Source organism: Convolutriloba macropyga, chromosome 5 (assembly GCF_964194025.1).
Source record: "Convolutriloba macropyga chromosome 5, txConMacr16.3, whole genome shotgun sequence".
In the NCBI taxonomy this organism is placed as follows: domain Eukaryota; kingdom Metazoa; phylum Xenacoelomorpha; order Acoela; family Convolutidae; genus Convolutriloba; species Convolutriloba macropyga.
This window is the reverse complement of record NC_134472.1, coordinates 68,898,215-68,918,335: the sequence shown is the minus strand read 5'-3', so window position 1 is coordinate 68,918,335 and position 20,121 is coordinate 68,898,215. Positions and strand designations below refer to the sequence as shown.

Sequence of the window (20,121 nt, the reverse complement as noted above, 5' to 3'; positions counted from 1 at the left end):
TTGACACCAGATATGAGTTTTTCAATTTATGACAGAAATTTGTCACTTCAGCTTGGCTACCATTCTCTAAATTAGCGGGAATTATCTGCATTATCTTTAATTTGTTATATAGTTTAGCGCCTCTAAAACGTATTGAATTGCGCTCCAACTTCTTGGTTCCTTTAGCAAGTTCCTACAAAATGGTTCCTTTAGCAAGTTAAGAATCCCACTTCTGGTTTTCCGGTCGTTCGATTTAAATTGAAACAAATTATTGCAGAAATATTGCTGGTGTAGACCATTGATTGATTTCAGAACAAATTTAATTAATTCGTATATGTGTAACTCGTAGATAGTCAACAACAAGTGCCTCATAAAAATATCGTCGCAGTGATCGCCTTTTTTTCTAAAATATATTACTTTTAAAATTTTTTTCTGCAATAGGTAGATCGGTAGAAGCGCTGAGTAGGTACAGCAACCATAAACCAAGGCACCATATTGAATTAGTGGTGTCACATTCAAATTATAGTAAGAAATTAGTTGATTCCGAGGAACATAATGTCTGAGTTTTGCTAGTATACCACATTGTTTACTTAGCTTACTTTGCACATGATCTATATGATCCCGAAAGGAGAACTTATTATCTATTTTTACCCCAAGATATTTACAGTAATGCTCAACTTTGATGTCAGTTTTGTTCAATTGGAAACTAAGATTTTCCGGGCCTTTTTTCAAGTTAAGTTGAATTGTTTTACTAAGATTAAGGACATGCTTGTTACTCTCAAGCCAGAAGTTTATGCTATCTAAATCTGACTTTATATTTTCAACAGAGCACCCAACTGCTTCTATGTTAGTGTCGTCAGCAAAAAGTAAAACTTCAACATTTTTACAGACTAAAGGAAGGTCGTTTATTTATATTTAAAAAAGAAGAGGGCCCAAAATCGATCCTTGAGGAACACCGTTTTTGATTTCGCACCAATCAGAAGAAGTAGCATTAATTACAACTTGCTGCATTCTATTACTCAGATAAGAGTTAAACCAGTTCCAGCAGTTGCCTCTAATTCCATATCTCTCTAGTTTTTCCAAAAGAAATGTATGATTGATAGTATCAAACGCCTTTTTTAAATCCAAAAAGAAACTAACTATGGTCGAATGTTGTTGTCTCATGCGAACAGTTTCGGTTAGCTCAACTAGTGCATCAACTGTACTATGTTTAGATCTAAAACCAAACTGCTTCTTATAAAATAAAGAGAATTTCTCAAAATATTGGTACACGCGATTGTACATAGCTGTTTCAAAAATTTTACTGAAAACTACAAGAAGTGAAATTGGCCTATAATTATTTTGGTCAAGTTTAGACCCCTCTTTGTGCAGTGGAAGAACTCTTGCTCGAGCCAGTTCTTTTGGAAAAATACCTTTGTCAAATGAAAAATTTATCAGAAACACTAGGTAGGGGTTGATGACATCTGACGATAATTTGATTAGTATGTTACTTATATCATCAACACCTGAGGATGACTTGTTGTCAAGATTAGTTAAGATATCCCCCACCTCTCTTGCAGTAGTTTTGTAAAGATACATGGAGCATTGGTGTCTAGGAAAAGAAGGTTGGAAACTTTTATTTAGGTGCCTACTGACTTGATGTCCGATTGAAGCAAAAAAATTGTTGAACTCGTTTGCATTATTTTTATCCGAAGGCCCATCAAACTTCTGATAACAGCTGCTTAGGATTGGAAAATTCTTTGATTTATATGATTTGCCTTTAAGCTCATTGAGTAGTTTGAAAGTCTGTCTAGAGTTTCCTAAACATTTTTGGAAAGAATTTAGATAGAATTGTTTTTTGCGCAATTTTAATTGCTTTTCCAGCCTTATTCTACACTCTTTAAATTTCTTCAGCAGGTCATTGTTATTTTTGTTTTCTTTATATTTATAATAAGCATGGTTTCTTTTTTGACGTAAATTTTTTAACCTATTATCAAACCACTGCGGAACTTTTTGTTTATTTTCGACACTTTTTAAAGGAGCAAAGTCTTCTGTCACTTTAAGAAACAGTTGGTTAAATGTGGAAAAAGCGTTGCAAGGATCGACACTTTTGTAAATAATGTCACTGTTTTTGTTGAGATGTGCTTCCAATGCCATTTTATAACGGCTCACAGCATCCTGATTTTTTACAAAGCTGGTATCTCGGAACATTAAATCATTTTTATTTATATCTTCACTTGTTCGCCATGTCAGAATAACGGGATTATGATCAGTAAAATTTTGATGTTCTATGACTTCTACAGAAACATGCTTACCCAAATTTTGATAAATGAAATGGTCTAAGCAAGAACTGTACTCATTAGTTGAACGTGTTGGTTCGGGAGAGGAAATACAGAAACCATTTGCTGTAATGCTGTTCAAGAAATTTCTGCTCAGCAAATTATTTTTCATAGTATCCAAATTCATATCGCCACAAATAATGACTGACCTGTTGCTCGAACTTAGATTTTCTAACAACTTATCCATCATATTGACAAATTCAACTTTGTTCGAGTGTGGTGGGTTATATACAACTATAGTTTTAAACGTTTGATTATTTTTGCAAATATCTACACAAAGAGCTTCCTGAAAGTCGATCTTGCTTTCCGTTGTAATATTGCAAAATTTGTTACATTGCAACATAACTCCACCCCCTTTAGAATCCCTATTCATGGCTACAAAACCATTGTATCCAGTAACAAGATAGTTGGAAATTTAATCTGTTTCTGAAAGCCAGGTTTCAGTTAAACAAATTACATCAGGTTGTTCATCCAGATTATAAATAAAAGCTTCTAGGTTTAACAAATTTTTTCTAAGAGATCTAACATTTACATTGAGGATAGTCATAGTTTTTGTGTTGCTTTTATGTATAGAAGTTTCAGTAATGGGGACGAAAAAAAGATCTTTGTCCGGATCTTTGGACAATTTGAGGGCATCGCTGAAACATGGTGGGTTTGCTGTTTGTCATGTGACAAATTTGGCTGACGAAAATTTTGATTATTGATATCTGCGCGTGGTGGTGGAATAAAGGAATTGAAACAATTTAGTACACTTTCTATGCTGTAATTGAGATCAATTCCACCTTCGTACAAACCATGAATTTTGTAGGCTAAATTGTCGTATTTCCACTCATAAAATAAAGTGCCCTCCCTTGACCATACTGAATTAATTCTATCATCTGCCTTCATCAAGTTGATAAAATTAACTCTCGCTTTACTCAAGTCTTCAAATACTTTGACGTTTTTGTAAGTTTCCGATTGCGCCAAGTTTCTTTTCTTTTTCATGAAGTCAAGTTTTGTTACCCTGCGCACAAATTTAGCTATAATAGGTTTTCTTTCGGAATTTGACGGCAGACGGTGCGCAATTGAGATGTCCTCCTCCTTCAAATTCATACCGATGTCCGCTGCAACATCAACAACTAACTTCGATGTCTGTTGGTAATTTTCTTTACCATCAGTAGAACATGGAGATAACCCAAGCACTTTGATATTATCTCTTCTGTTATAAGTTTCCAAGAGCTCAGATTCAGACAGAGTTTTTAGTTTAGATTTGGTAGCTTCCAAGTTGACTTTGCCATCGAGTTCATTTCTTAGATCACTTATTTTGGCATCGACAACCTCGCTGATAGTATTGCGCAGTTCGGTCCTAATCGTTTCAAGTATACACGGAACTAAGTTATCAATTGATCTTTTAATGCTTGATTCTACTGTCTTCTCTAAATTCACATCTGGATGTGCCTCTTCCGCCGGACTAAGAACAGCACAGCTCCTTTTAACACTTTTTGCAACGGGAGTATCAAGGTCTTTACCATTTCTAATTGGTGTTTCTCCATGAAATCTGAGTTCGGGCATTGCTTCAGAGAACTTTTGCGCAATTTTGCCTTCCAGGACTGTCGCGTTGATTGCGCTCCCATCCATTTGAACTTTATTTCCAACAGAATTTGTATCTTCTGACATCATTAGAGGAATTCTAGTCGACTACCGAAGCTCAAATTTAAGGACAGATTACATAAATTTACAAAATCAAAGAACAAAACAAAAAAAATGTATGCAGAATAAACACGAACAGTAAGCAGAATAGTAGAATTTAGTATTTACACTTCAGTCGAATAGAATGTAAACTTCATTGCCTTTAGCTGCTTTAAGATATCTAAAATTCAAAAACGCCTGTGTTGATTAAGCAAAATATCAGATTACTAAGGAAGCATTCACTATTGTTGAGCGTTTCACAAAAAAATTTAAGCAAAAATGACTTCACTTATAGCACCACAGAGACAATCGCTCAGCAACGATCTCAGACGGCAGCTCCAAGATAATGAAATCTCAAAAGTTGCCCCAGAGATCGAAGCTAAGAAGCCGAACTGACAAGCAAACCAACAGAAGAGCATTAAAAAAAATCTTTCGTTGATTTTTTCTTATTTTTCCTCTTTCTGGTTTTTGATCTTTTCTTCAAGATTAATTTGTTCAATGTACGTTGGTGCTGAATAACTGTTCTTAGCAAATTCACTTCAATTCGTGATGCCGGATGAATTCGGTCTAGTTCTGCTTTATAATACTGCGACTTTTTCTTTCTTGTGGAAATCAAATGACGTCTCACACTAATAACAGGAGCAATTTTCAGATCGCACAGACTATTGAAAAGATCGGGTGCCCCAAAACGATTACAGCAAACGAGGCCTATTATTTGATCGCTGTATTTCGTCAGGATATGTTTCAATTCGTTGACAGATAAAGGATTGTTTCTGTTGCTCTTGTGTGCTGTCACTGAATTATTAAGGAGATCATGCCAGATTATTATGTCATTTCGTTGTTTTAAAGGCGATTTTTCGAGTAGCTGTTGCAGATGGAGGCCAGCGCCGCTTCTATGATTTAAATTCAGACCTGATTTTGAATAAGTATGTCCTAGAATGTTGTACTGCTTGAGAAGAATGTAAGGGGTTCGTGTGACGGCTCTGTTAACGCAACTCGCACCAATAATTAGAACCATAAGGGGAATACACTAATCGGATCTCTAAAATCCCAGTTATTTGGGCCCCAAGTCTTATCCGATTCGTCGCCAACTACAACTGAATAGAACTTATTAAACAGCAACGAATTGCTATTTAATAAGTTTATCACAACAATTAGGATGCACCATTCCAGCATTTCTGCAGGAAAGAGTGATCGGGCTGAACTGACAGGGCATAAATGTTTCGGCCTAGTTTATAATTCTTCCCCATTTCTTCTCCCTTATTTTTCCCCAGCACGCTGTTTCATATACATGAAGTTTTTCATGCTCTGTGGATTTTCAGAAAATGACTCGCGCATGGCAGGAAGTAACAAAACTGGTAAACCAAATACATCAGTATTAATTTCGTTATCATATGCCGAATTCATATCCAAAATAAAACTCATTCCGAAAGTGTCTGTCAAAAGCAGAAACGTCAGAAGTATTTTTTTTGTGTTGCAAATTGTGCTCACTTATTGAAGTCATAATCATGATGATGTCCATTTGCTGCGACTAAAATAACAGATTTTTGTTTTTAAATTATATAGGACCAGACCAAACTCTTATTTGATCAATCATGAAGTACCCTACACCTCTGCGAAGCCGCAATAGCTGTCCGTAGTAGTAGTAGTAACTGTAAAAATTTTCTGGAGAGGGCCTTACGGGTTCGAAAGGAAACACATTTTTATGATTCATGGTAATAATAAATAACTTTTCTAATACAAGCAGCAATGGTTTATATAGCTTGCACTAATCTTATCAAGGTTTGTTGCCAATTAACACTTCAAAATCAATATTACTAAGACTTAAACTGTAATATCTATCTGCAACTCCAAGTGCTCCAAATAAAGTCAACTTGAAGCTATCTTTCGATCATTTCAGCGAGAACATGTGAGTGAACTCTCGTTAACAACTTGCAACAGCCTGCTTGAAGAGATCTGCAAAAAAGCATGTCTTTGCATCCGGGAGGTCTGCAAACAACATCAAGCTCTGAGTGAACAATTGCTGCCAAAACACGCTCCACATTATGGAATGAGTGCGGTGACTCCTAGTGTGACGTCGGCACCCGGGGGAGGAACTATTAAGAGAAAGAATGTGGCTGGAGCGCCACCTGTAGCGGCTCTGCAAGATAAACCGATGCCTGGATCTGAGAGTGCGCGGGAGAGGAGAGACAAGCAGATCACCGAGTTTGTAAAATCTAATTCTCATTTGACGCTGTATTCATTTTCTGTCCCTACCTTTCGAATTTCTTTGTGGGTTGGCAACTTATCTCCAGCCTGGGTTTGGGAAAATTTCAGGTCAGTTTTTGCTGGATGTCCGAGCTAACATAGATGTTATTCGTATTTGATTATGTTAGCTCCGACATCCAGCAAAAATTGACCTGAAATTGTCCCAACGAATAACATCTGAGTCGCATTGCATTATGTGGATCCACATCCGGCCTTTTCTTTGTTTAATTGCGCCCGTCATCTCAGCTCCTATTTTTACGATTCGAGGATTATTTTGTTGCAATGTATTTAATACAGGAAATTCTGCACCTAAAATTTTTGTTAATAGCCCAAGAGGTTGTTAATAGACGCCGTCAACCTCTCGACTGCTATTATTTAGGAGCTCTCCTTTATTTTCCGATTCAAAGAGTTCCAGTTGTTTAGGGGCGCTGGCTTTTTATGACTCGAAGAATATTGTGGTCCTTTTTTTAGCTGCGACGCTGTAACCTGAGCGGAGCTATATTGCGGTGCTCTTGGTTTTTACATCTCGAAGACGAGTGTTGGTTTTCTATCGGTCTTTTTTACGGCTCAAAGAGGAGTATTGGTTTTCTGAAGGTTTTTTTAAACCAGAAGTCCTATTCGTTCAGACGGCGTTTTGACCTAAAAGTAAAATTGCCGTGTAAACTAATTTTTTTCTGAGCGAGAGATGTGTTTTGATCAGGAGCTTCGATCAGGGCATGGTTTTTCGATTTTGAAAAGTATTTTTTGACAGAATTCCGCGTATAGATAACCATTTTCAGCCGTTTTTCGTCCAATTGGGCCAGTTTTTGAGCGCGTATTTCCCAATTCTTAAATCCATTTTTGGCATAAATTTTTCGTTTTTGGATATTAAAGATTTTCAAAAATTGGCTCAGTGCATATGGCAGTTTACCTTTGATATCTCATGCATTGAATGGCACTTTTTATCGTGAGGTATATTTGTTTTATTTTATAGAGTTGTACACATGATTGCCCGATTCTGGCAGTTTTTTGTTTGTTTTTTGGATTTCACTACTAGAAAAAGTATTTTTGTCAGGAATCCTTATTTTCTTATACTAAAAAATAATTGAAAGATTTTGTGGCGTTCAGTATTTAAAATTCTGCAATTTAAGAGCAATTTTGAATTTTTTTGGCAATTTCTAGCAAAATTTTTTATTGATTCCATTCTTTGAACTATGTTTCTACATTTCAATCTATACAGGAGGATAGCTATATAATTTTACGCTAAACAAGGAAATGTTATTGATTTTTACTTCACTTTTCAATTTGATTTTTAACTTTCAAAAGTCAAGAACTAGTTTTTTTCATGTGTTTTTGTTTCTGTCCTTATTCTCCGCAGTCTAGCATATATCAGTCTATCAATTTCCTTAGATCTATTGTTCTAATCAGCTCTACTTGATCAATTGTTGAAAAAGTAATGATTTTAGCCTTTTTCTTAGATTTCTTATTTTGTTTGCGATTTCATTTGCGTGCGGCACTGATAATTTTCTTGAACTGCCGTTTAAACTTTTTAACTGATAATTACTTTCTACGAATATTATCGGGGTCTTAGTTGAAATTAAACATCACTTTTGCCTTTGAATTATGTTCTGTTTCTTTTGCATTTTTGTTGACTAATTGATAGCCGCTGTCAGCCTCTCAACGGCTATTATTTAGGCGCTCTTTTTTTAATTCGCTTTACCTTTTGATCACGTTTTTGGTTTTACGTACGTTTGACTTCTGACTTACTTCACTCACTGTTTCAACTGAAATGAGTTTAAATTCTGTCACGCATTCAATTTCGCATTGTAGTGAATGCTGTCGAAGTCAAAAGCTCAAAATCAAAAGAGACGGGATAAACCGATAAAGCCATTGAGAATTAGATAACCAAAGTTCATTAGTGTTTGCTAGGTGACATTGGTATTAAGCTTATTAGCTTTCAGTTTAGAAGCTGAATTAAGTATAGTTTTAGATTCCAACTGAAACTGCACGCCGCATTAGAACACCTTTTGACAAAGAAAAAACCTTTTGACATAGAAATGCGGCCGATTTATCTTTTTTTCAATCTTTTTCAATCCCGCTATTCATCAAGCGGGTCAGCGGAGGCTTTTTTCCTGCAATCTGCTGGCTATGATTTGAAGGGTTTTCAAATATTTTGCGTAGTTTTGCATTTTTGACCCATTGTATTGCTTTTTTTTTAATTTATTGGTTATTGGATTAAAGCATTATGCCTTTTGACTCTATTTACTACAAAGGATGCAAGTTTGTCTTGCTACAAAGTTGTTTCTTTCTCTGCAACTGACAAAAACTTGAGAAATTTAATCAATTTTCATTTTTTTTCTCCAAATATAGATGTCTGTCAGCTCATTAAGCCTTAGCAGTTATAATGTGTTCGGGTGATTAGCTTTCATTGCATGGTTGTCATCAATGCAACGAATTTCGTTTGTATGTGTACTTGTACTGTGTCAAAAATAAATTGAAATTTCGTAATTTTTCACGTTAATTTCCTGGCATTTTTTCGGTTCTTTGACTTTGTTTTCTCTGCAAGGAGACTTATCGTTTTGAAAAGCAAAATTTTTCGTAGAATAACACTTTGAGTTGGTTCCGGATTTCTTCCGGCTATGTTTTTGTTTTTTCTAACGTGAAGTAGTTTCTGATTTCGTACCTTTCGCTACTTTTTTCATTCTTTTATGGAGTTTTTCTGGAGTTCTTTCCGAAAGTCAAAACAAGTTTCTAACATTTTCTTCGTTGCTTTTTTTGTTTAAATTGGCAATGTATTTGGTGGACTTTTTTCAGAAGCAGTAATCACAGTTTTTTAAAAGTAAGGGTTCGAAAGTAGCATAATGGCAATTTATGCATAACTTACAGCTAAAATTTTCCGAAATTTTGCAGTTTTTTGTGTTTTATCCTTTCTTTTCCCTTATCGATATTTTCTCTACATGAATTTTTTGTTGTTCTTCTGTCACTTTGTAATCGTTTTTTGAATGAAAAGTAAATATGTCGCTGGATCTCCTATCATTAGATGTTTTAAAGTTGCAACTTGTCAAGAAATTTTTATCAGATGTTTATCTTTTCTGGGCAGTTACATTGTTCATTTTCTTATTGTTTCAAAGCGTATAGTGTTATTAATTAGGATGTTCATTACGTCAGTTAGGATGGTTAAATTCCTCCTGCTAGTCGTTTCCGGAGTTCTTCCGGCTATGTTTTAAAGAATTGTGCACTCCTCATGATTTTTGAATTCAAATTGGAGAAATAACTTTTTGGACGAAATTTTGGTTATATAGGTGATGCCGAACTAGGAATTGGAGCGAATAAGCGAGTTGTTTTAGGGCGTGATTTTTTCAACTCCAATTTCAAAGTAGAGCGAGAATTGGCTTTCTGAGTGTTCGGCAATTTAGTTTTGGTTTTTGCTATTTGTCAGTTTTTAGATCTAGTATATTTTTCTGAGTGGTTTTCTCAATCCAGGTTCTGTCTGTTCTAGGTCTTGTTTTTTGTTAAGTTGGTGAAAGTTCTTTGAATAGCAGGTCAATAATTGTCTTGTTGTTTTTTTATTCGTCAGACAGAATACATTTTGGTTTACCTTAGATCACTACTTGTTCCTCATTTTGCGTGAAATTTTTTTGACCTTTATTGGCTGATTTCTCACCTCGCTCATTCTGCTCACAACGCTTTTAAACAGCAGTTGTTCATCAAAATGGACGGCGTGAGTATCAAACAATGATATCGAAAATAGAGACGGGATAAACTCATAAAGGCTCGTTTCAGATGCCCAGTATTTGAACGTCGTTCTAATTAGTCTTAGGCAACAAGTTTATTGTCCAATGGATTTATTACTGGTCAATGTAATATCTGTTTATGAAACAGAAGTATGTCTGTCTACAAATGCCAATCAAAATAGGTCGCGGGGTCTCTGCTTTAAAAAAATTTTTGTTTCAATCCTTATCGGGGTTATAGGAATCAATGGCAGCTTTTATTCGACAATGTGCCTTGTTTGTTCTCTTTTTAACCAGAATGGTTTTTGCTAGGCTTCAACATAGGTTCTAAAGGTGATTTTAGGTAAATTTTGGGCAGGGATTTTGACAAAATTTACCTTTTTTAACTGATAAGCTAATTTGGAAGTTTTTCGATTTTACTTTTCTGTATAAAATTGGAACTCAACGTCAAGCATATTTGTCTCTGAAACCTTTTATTAGAGATTTGTTTGTGTTTTGCCAGTTTTTGGTAAAATCGATTTTTCATGTTTACAATTTCTGCAATAATCATATTTCGCAAATGTTATCTTAATTTGTGAGCGGTTAGATTTTTACGGCACATTTCTTTTTTAAGGCTTGTGGTATTTCTCTCTGAAGTGTATCGAGCAAGATAAATGCGGAAATTTTAAGTTAAGTGAAAACAATTTTTCGTATTTTTTCTGCTTTGTATATAGTTCAGATGCTGTTAGTCCTTGAAATTGGTCTCTAGATCAGAGAAATTGTTTCAGTTGATTATTCCTGTTCAGATAAAGAAGATTCAGATAGTTTATTTTGACGCTGAGTAATTACTTTATTTTTTTTAAATAGCTCTCCCTATTTTTGTTACCACCATTTGATCGCGCGCCAAGAAGTCAAAGTGCGGCGTTTTTCGGTAACTTCTAGCACTCTTCTAGCAGTTGAAGTTTTTATACGTGACGTCATTTGTAGCACTCTTGGCATGAGTGTCAAGGTCAACTGTGTCGTCAAATTCTGGTCGCATTTGAAAATGACCTCTGGAAAATTCAAGAAAATTGCCTCTGTACCCTTATGAAGTCTGAATCGAGAATGTAAGATCTAAATGGAATTCAATAAAGGTCACCCTAACGAAATAGTAAGATAGAAAACCTTAAAATCAGAATTTCGATTTGTTTGATTACCAACTATAGATTTTTCATACCTTTTTTTAATGAGGGCTATTTTGCGGCTATTTCCCAGCAATCCGATTGCAATGATCGTTTTTGTCCGATCTTCTTTGGCGCTAGATCTGTTGGTATTGAGTCTGATCTATTTATCCTCTCATTAAGAACAGAAGAATTCCTATCTACAAGATTTCATCAAGATAGCACCCACCTTTTTTTTACAACAACCAATTTATTTCTGTTCTTGTTTCAATCTATATCTGGGTTGTTGGATATAAATGGCGACTCTTTTCGGACAATCTGGGCATGTTGTCTACCATATGGAGGTGGCCGCTATTCATTTTTCATATTGTGATTCACACTAAATGGCCAAAAACCTAACTTAAACGAATCCTTCACCTGTCGTTCGAGAGCAATTTGTTGGACGATTATTGGCGCTCGTAGTTTATCAGGAACCTAAACTTTTTGTAGGAACAAATATGAAAATATAAAATCTGAATGATAGAGCATTAAGTATTTTCTGCAGTGTCCTTTGCAATCAGGAATGTCTGCAATGCATCTTTTACAAATAGAACACCCAATTTAATGGTTGCAACCTTGAGAGTTCTAATCCGGACACCGCTAACAGTTTCCACCAGTTTCAAAATCGTTGTTTCAACCAACAATAAGTGAGACACATAAAAAGGAAATGTGAGTTCGCTTTTGTTTAAGAATTACCTCGAGGATAAACGGATCCTTTTGTCCTTTATAATAATTGTAATTTCCGATTACCGGTAAAAAGTTGATGAAACACTGAAGTGTGTGTGGTTCCTGGCAAAATTCTACATGAGATATCCTGCGTTTGATGTCTGTCTGTAAGTGATCTATAAATCTCGTCGGTCTTGCACCTCACGCAAATACATTGTTACTTAATTCTTACAACAAACAATGAAACGACGCAAATTAAATTTGAATCGACGTATTAGTGTGCTATTAATAATTCTATAATTATCTTTTTGCGTACAGAATTTGATCTGTACAGAGTTGTATAAACTTGTGGCAGTTGCTTTAGTTTAGACTTTAGTTTAAGTCACCGAATTGGTTCTGTAATTACCCAAAAATACGTAAGAAATGACTAAGCTCTGATGGTGACAATAAATATTCACGACTTTGATGCTTGCGAGAATTGTGTGATTATCAAATACGCGGCTCGTATATTGATGACTTGCATGATTCTGTGACAATTTCTCATTTGTTCCTCGAGATGGTCCGAGACATGATAGAATAGCAGAGGCTTTGCTGAAGAAGCAGTGAAAAATTGCTTTTTGTAAAATCTATTGCTGACCTTCAAAACATTAGTTAGAACTGCTCTGAAACGAATTTTGCAGCAATTATATTAGTCCCGCGGTCTTTTTTATGCAATTTTTTGCGTGAACGATTTTTGTCTGACTTTTCGTCCTCAAAAGCAGGGTGAATAGACCAGGAGGCCGGGGGGTATTATGTGGCCGAGCAGCTCTCTCGCGTTGCGTCTTACCAGTCTCAATATGTGATTCACCCAAACTGTTAAGGGTACGTAATTATATTATGAAGGGTGGTTCTTAATAAGAGTTTGACCCTCCCCCAATCACCCCATAACATGCCTAAGCCCTGGCTGGGTACTACTCAAGTCAGCCATTCGCCGGTCGTTTGAGAGCAATGCGCCCGACGTCAGTCGGTTATGCTTATACATTTATTCGTGTAACATAGTTTTATGTTTAATGAGCGGAGCTAGTTTCTTTAAAACTAATAAAATAGAAAATCAGTTGTGCAGTGTTATTATTCTCGATATGCCCGAAAAAAAGAATTGAGGGTTGCTAAAAATTCGTTCCTTTTGCTCATTTACTCATTTATGGAGTTAAACAGGACAGGCGAATTGACACCGCGTAAATGAAGGCTGTTAAGTACAAGTATTCATGAGTGACTAAATAGCTTCAGCTCCTTGTTTCAGCCTGGACAAATTGACAAATGAGATGGTAGAAGTGGTGACTGCCATCAACGAGTGTGATCAGATCATTGTCAACAGATTCAGCTTCGCACCCAGAGAGTACCTTCTCAGCAGGTATCTACCTATTGCCTACAAAAGCTTTAGCTCAACAAAGCCTATACGGATTTGCTGATAAAAGAGATTTCCATTACCATGTAATAAAGGCTAAGGAATATGAGATTGATTTCAAAGGTGCGAATTTATTCGGATTTTTTTGACATCCGGCATGCTTTGTTACTAATTGCTTTAAGCAAGTTTGTAAAATTTTCTGATCGCAGTAGGCTATTTTTAAGTTTATGGCCTTTTCGGCTTATGTCAGTTCCCTCACTTCGATTAAAAGAAAGAAAGAATTAATTTCTCCAAGTACTCAATATAAACAAACATCAATCTATAAAGAGACTCGGAGGGGACAGACAACGGGACAAATTGTCCTTAACACTCTGCTTTCAAAACTGCAATTATGAGATTATTTTAAGATTGAATGAATGCATATGTTAAGGGAATCGTTAAAAAGTAAATTTTGCCCCAATTTGACTAAGGAAAATGTGTGCCAGAAAATTCAATCATGGTACTCAAAGTTTTATTTTCCTTCAAAAGAAGCCAGGCTTTTTTTGCTAGTGCTGTAGAATGCACGTAAATGGTATTATAGATTTAACCCTTTTAGAACAAACATGTGTTTTACGAGCTCTCTGTTGTTAAGTATGTTAGTCTTTCAATTTGTGATAAAGATTACTTATGTTATTAACAGTGCAGTTATCAAAAGTAGTAATGAGATTCTGTTTTGCGAACAGATAATAAAGTTTTGCGGCGCGAAATTGCATTATTCTTCCCTCTTTTTTTACAAAGAGGTTCATGCAAAAGATTTTAATGATCATTTTTAGGAGATCTTTTGTTCTCAAAACGAAATAAATCATTGAAGTAGTTTTCAGAATGCATTTGGTACATATATGATTGAGTTTAGACTCGTGATGTCCACTGCATTGCTCTAAATTTCTTTAGCTCTATCTCAATTGAATTTGATTGGATGAGATCAATTGCGCTCTTCGCTACGGAATTTTCAAAGGCAAATTTGGTATCTTAACGGTGCCTTGTGTAATATAAAATCCTTTGCACCTCTCATTTGTAGTTCGTTTCAAAAATAGTGAGCATTTTCTTGACAAATTATGCTTTGTTTGTTTTTTAATAGCCTCGTCCTCAATTCCAGGCGGCTATTATAGCGCTCCTAATTTTTTACAATCCAAGAATTGGATTGTATTGGTGCTCTTGTCTTTTTTATTTTTGTAAGATGTTTTCACACCTGTTTTCATGACATTGAGCTTTCAAAACGGGATAAACAGGTAAAGCTCAGCAGGCATCCAGTTTCATTAGAGGCCCGCGTTAAGTAGTCCCTCAAGTACTCAGAGTGCTGAAGCTACTGGGAAGGCCGTAATTCAAGGTTAAAAGGTCATTTTTGGGAGTTTTTGAGCCTATAATAAAATTTTTAGCACTTTTTCGTCATTTTTTGGATTTTTTTGATAGACCAGTCTGAAATTGAGGTTTAATAAAGTTGATAAAGGTCCTTTGCAAGACATAATTGCTTTTTACGGCCACTTTAAGAGCTATATCTTTTGTAACTCCGAACATAAACGCGATAATTTGTACTAATTTTTTCAAGTTGTTTAAAAGTTTGTCATTTTTTGAGTTGTTGCAGACTTTGATGTCAAAAAAGCTCCTCTGGGGTTTAATAACAGGTTATTGCATAGTTTCTAGTTGTAATGAAGTGGTTTTAATCATTTTAACTTCATGAATTTTACCAATTTTTTAAAATCAAACTTGTTTTTTTTTTCAATTTTTCTGACATTTATTGTCATTATTCAAGTTGTCCAGCCCCAGGGGGCAAGAAGCCTCATCTAGGGTTTGCTAACAGTTTACTGAAAATATTTTTGGCCATGGTATTCAATGTTATTCAACATTTTAATATCTTTTACCAATTTTTTGATAAAGTTGCAATTTTTTTCTTTAAATTTTTGAAATTTTTATTCGGTGGCCAGGGAACCTTCTATAGGGTTTGCTAGTATGTTACTACATAATTTCTTGGGGCAATAAAATAGTTTCCAATTTTTTAATTTTGCAATTGTAGGGAATTTTTTAAATAAAGCTCGCAATTTAAAATTTTTGATTGTTTTCAAATTTTTCGATTTTTTTGTCATTCTCTGAGTTTAACTATCTTTACTGGCCAACGAAACTTTTTAAATGTTGTAGACGGTTTACAAACCAGAACTCCAGAGTCAAAAAAATATTTCGACCTTTTTATAGCCCAATTTTTGGAAATTTTCTTCAAATTTGCTCTTCTCAGTTTCTTGATGCATTTGTCATATTTGTCCAGTTTATCTACTTTTATTGGCAGATTCATCTCTGTCAAGGTTTTTGCGTGAGTTAATGATTATTTTGAAATGAGTCATATATGGCCTTTGAGTTAAAAGCTTCAAGGGTTTTAGCAATGATCGTTTTTTGGTTAATTTGTTTGATTCTTTTAGTTTCTCAACTTTTGAGATTTTGTCTTGTTGGCTGGGATTGATCAATTGATCTGCTGGTCAAGTTCATTAGGTCTGTCTTTCATTCAATTACTTGGATTGTATTTCAGGACTTGTCCTGCTATGTTTTTTACTTCGTCTAACAGATTTTTGTTTCGTCTTACCCTGACTTCTTGGAATTGACTTTTTCAATGACTTACCTCACTCAAAAAATTGACTTTTAACTCACTTATGGAGCTTTAAATTTTATGAACATTTACTTATTAAAGGTCCATAGTGTGCATCTAAGTAGTGCCAAACATATTTGCCCCAATTCTTGATTTATTAGGGTCTTGAGTTTTTGATTTCGAATATTAATTTTGGGATCTTCTCCGTTTGTGCGCCCCCCAGTCACAGAGCACGTGCCATTACATAGTCATTATGTAAAAAATATTGCGCGTGCATCTGAGGGGTGCAAATAATATGCGCCGACTAAGCTGAGGGGGCACAAACGGAAAAGATCCTAATTTTGAAAAGCCCTATTAGGGCTTTCTCCTTTTAGAGCTTATGTGTCTCATAAAAATGACTGACCAAAGCTAACCCAAAAAGACTACTGGTCTATTATTAAAGGACTAGTGGTCGGTCTGTCTATCTAATCTCTTTAGTTGTTTCAATTCATGGAAGGCCCCAAGCGTCTATCGCGGCTATTTTCCGGCAATCTGCTGGCTATGTTGCTAGTGTAATTTTTCACTTTAATTTTTATTAGTGGTTATAGTGGTATATAAAAACCTCTAATGACGTCATTTGGAGCCCTCTCAGTGAATTTAGTTATCCCCATTCCCAGAGTGAAGCAGGCTGCAATAGATGCGAGCTGATACTGGTCTATCGAGAGCAAGCAATTCTTCCATAATTACGTAGCTATATTGCTCGCCCCAATACTAGCATCCGTAAGCTACCGAAGCCAACCGCTTGTCGGTCGTTTGACCGCCATTCGCCCGTTGTTTTTTGTCTGATTGGAAGTTCACCTTTCGTTCAAAATTTTTATTCTGCTCTTTAACTGTTTTTTTTCTATATGAATGAAGTCATTTGTTTAATGAGCTAGCGGCGGGGCTCTCGCGGAGTTGTAAGAATAATTTTATTATGATACGTTCTTCTCTCTGAATATCCCTCTAATACCAATATTAAAGTCATTTATGGTTGGTTACTCAGATTAGTTAAGGACTCTGATTTATGAAGGCTGTTAATTATAATTTTTAGACCGAAATTAAACAACCAATTAATTTTTTTCATTTTGTTTTTAATTTGATCGAGGTAAGAACTATAGTTTGCGTCGCATTTCCATCTATTTAGCTCTCTTTGTTGCTATCTATATGCTATGGCTCGTTCGATCAGTTGTCCCGAATATTTTCTCGCTTTAAATGCAACATATCAGTTAAATCAAAAAGTATTTTTTAATTATTTTTTTACTCAATCCAATAGTGACTGATAATTGGAAATTTGACGTGGAACTTTAATATTTTGTAATTTTCTGTGACAGTGTTTCAATTATGTTGCCTAATTCATTGATCAAGTTACAATTTTGCTTAATAACTAATGTGTTTGGTTTATGTAGACTGGAGGCAACGTTCATGGACCAGATTAGGGAGATGGTTACAGAGCCAGAGAAGAGGGTGAAGCCAAGTGACATGCTGGCCAAACTGAAAGCCACCATGTCTGTCATGCAGGGCCTAGAAAGCTATGGTCAGTGATGTGCTCTTCTGCAAAATTTGTCAAATTACCAAATTTAATTTTCAAATTGCCAGATTTTCAAATTGCCAGATTTTCAAATTGCCAGATTTTCAAATTGCCAGATTTTCAAATTGCCAGATTTTCAATTTGCCAGATTTTCAAATTGCCAGATTTTCAAATTGCCAGATTTTCAAATTGCCAGATTTTTGAAATATTATTGCTACGTTAAAGAACATATCCCGTTGCTCTCAAGATAGTATTTTAAGTAAAGCATGTTTCTGCCAGTGAAGTGCATCTGGTAGTTGAATCTAACAGTTATCGAGCGTTGTTCAAATTTCAAGTTAAACAATTGTAGATCGGCTCATTAATAGTACTGTAGATATGCTAAATTATTTTTTGCAGCTACCTGCACTCATTTTTGTAAACATGGTGATGTATTGCAGTGAGTCTGGACATGACGCGCCTGTTCAATACTGTGTTGATGCAGCACTCTCTCCCACTGGACGCAGACGGCCAGATCACCATAACCCAGTACTACACCAAACAGTACATACAAGGATTCATGAGCAGCATCAGCCAGTCACAGGTAGGCATGACTCATCATCTCAGCACCACATTGATTACCATCGTGGCACTTGGTGAACAAGTCGGTTGGAACCGTCCTGTTAAAGTTGTATTTGTATATTGTTGATAGTACAAACGTGTTGTTAATTGCTCTCAAACGAAGTTTGTAGCAATTATATTAGTCCTGTCGGTCTTTTTTTAATGCGATTTTTCGTCTGACTTTTCGTCCTCAAAAACGGGATAAACAGGTAGCGCCCAGCGGGCATTAAGTGCTCTTAGAGCCTTTCAGCTCTGTTTCAGCTCAAACTGTTTTGGAGACTTATACTTATACTTATGATGTCAAGGACGGTTCTTAGAGGTTGAAGACACCCCCACTGTTGACCCCCACCCCCACCGCGCTGTTGCCCCCACCCCAGTGCCCCCCCCCAATCTGCCCCGGTGCACCCCCCACAAAAGAACCTCCTCTAGGGTTTGATAATAGATTACTGCATTGTTTCTAGTGGTAAGGGAATGGTTTCAACGTCACGAATTTTAGCAATTTTTGACAAAACGTGCAATTTTTCAAATTTTTTGGTTTTTTTCCTTATTCAGGCCTTTCCAGACCCAGGGGACAGAAAAAATCCTCAGGGGGTTGATAATAAGTTACTGACAAATTTTTAATAGGCATGGAATAGTTTTAGAACTTTTTAATATCACAAATTTTAGCAATTGTTTTTATAAAACTTGCTTATTTTCAAGTTTTTTGAAATTTTTTGTAGTTCTTTAGTTTTTTTCAGTCTCAAGAGCCAAGGAACTTCCTCTAGGGTTTGAAATTAGGTTACTGAATAATTTTTAGATTAAATGGAATGTCTTGCAAGATTTTAACATCTGGAATTTTAGCATATTTTTAATATTTTTAGCCATTTTTTTCCAATTATTTGTCATTTATACTCATTATTCAGATTTTGTGAACCTCACAAGTCAGAAAGCCTCCGTCAGGGTTTGAGAATAAGTTACTGGAAAATTTGTGTTCGTCATGGATTAAATTTCATCTTTTTAATATTACAAATTATAGCAATTTTTTCTATAAAACTTGCTATTTTAAGTTTTTTTAATTTTTTTTGCCATTTCTTAGGTTTCTTTGTCCTCAAGGGCCATGGAACTTCCTCTAGGGCTTAATAATTTACTATTGCATAGTTTATAGATGTAATGGAATGTTCTTCAAGATTTTAATATCACGAAAATAAGCAATTTTTTAAAATATTTGCAATTTTTTATATTTTTGATTATTTTCCGGCAGCAGAGGCCCTCGAACCTCCTCCAAGGTTTGATAAGCTGCTGCATAGTTTCTAGAGTTAATGGGATGGTGATCAACATTTTTTATGACTCCAGTTTTAGTAATTATTGGATAAAATTTAAACTTTTCAAATTTTTGGAAACTTTGTATGTTCCAAGTGTATGGATCTTATGAGCCTGTGAAACTATTTCTGGCTTGAAACAGGGATACCGGATAGTCTCTTGAGACAATGAATTGGTTCTTAGAATATTAATGTCTTGCTTAATATCAGCATCTTCTTTGCGTAATGTCATCCTCTCTGATCCTCATTATCAATGAGTCATAGTTGAAATGTTTTTTATCATAACTGATCTAACAGGCTCTTTTTAGGAAACCATTGTTAATTGCTCTCAAAAGCAATTTGTAGCAAATTTATTAGCTCTGTTTGTCTTGTCTGCAATTTTTCGCTGGGCAGATTTTTCGTCTGACCCATTTGGCTTTCGTCTTCAGAAACGTGATAAAGATGTAGTGCCCTGAGGTCACTAAACCGTGGCTAGCTCTTGACGAAGCCAACCGCTCGCCGGTCGTTTGAGAGCAATTTGCCCGACGTTAGTTGGTTATGTTTAATTTTTGAGGTTAGAACTATCAATTCGCGTAGATTTTCAACGCACATTTGCAAAATCTTTCAACATCAAAGCGATTTCTAAGTTAAGGCTGTATGTATCTCTTTAGGTTCTCCTAAGTTTGTATCTCTCTAGGCAGTGTATTCGGACCACTTCAAGTGTTTCATTTCCCTCCCTGTGCCTGCTCCTGCTCCCACTAACAGGAACCAGCCTGTGGAAGTCCCCTTCCCAGTTGAAGAGTTCTCAGACATCACAGAGCTCCGCTGTCTGGCTGAGATGATTGGTCCATACGGCGTGAGATACATCAACGAAGTCATCTCTCAGAAGATTCTCGCCCAGTACCAGGAACTGAAGGTGAATTTAATCGTTTTAGATGGT

General features: G+C 35.6%; 1 protein-coding gene across 5 annotated transcripts in view; it reads left to right on the top strand.

Moving 5' to 3' along the window:
• LOC142339590 (membrane-associated protein Hem-like) overlaps positions 1-20,121 on the top strand; it is a 479,910-nt gene that overhangs the window by 412,810 nt on the left and 46,979 nt on the right. For 3 of the 5 annotated variants that reach the window (XM_075389734.1, XM_075389732.1, XM_075389733.1), the window contains 6 exons: positions 5,288-5,323; positions 5,866-6,170; positions 13,046-13,156; positions 17,186-17,313; positions 17,745-17,887; positions 19,879-20,097. In XM_075389734.1, the coding sequence (XP_075245849.1) occupies positions 5,288-5,323; positions 5,866-6,170; positions 13,046-13,156; positions 17,186-17,313; positions 17,745-17,887; positions 19,879-20,097 (942 nt within the window). The remainder of the gene's footprint in view (positions 1-5,287; positions 5,324-5,865; positions 6,171-13,045; positions 13,157-17,185; positions 17,314-17,744; positions 17,888-19,878; positions 20,098-20,121) is intronic. The other 2 variants (XM_075389735.1, XM_075389736.1) reach the window with 1 other exon arrangement.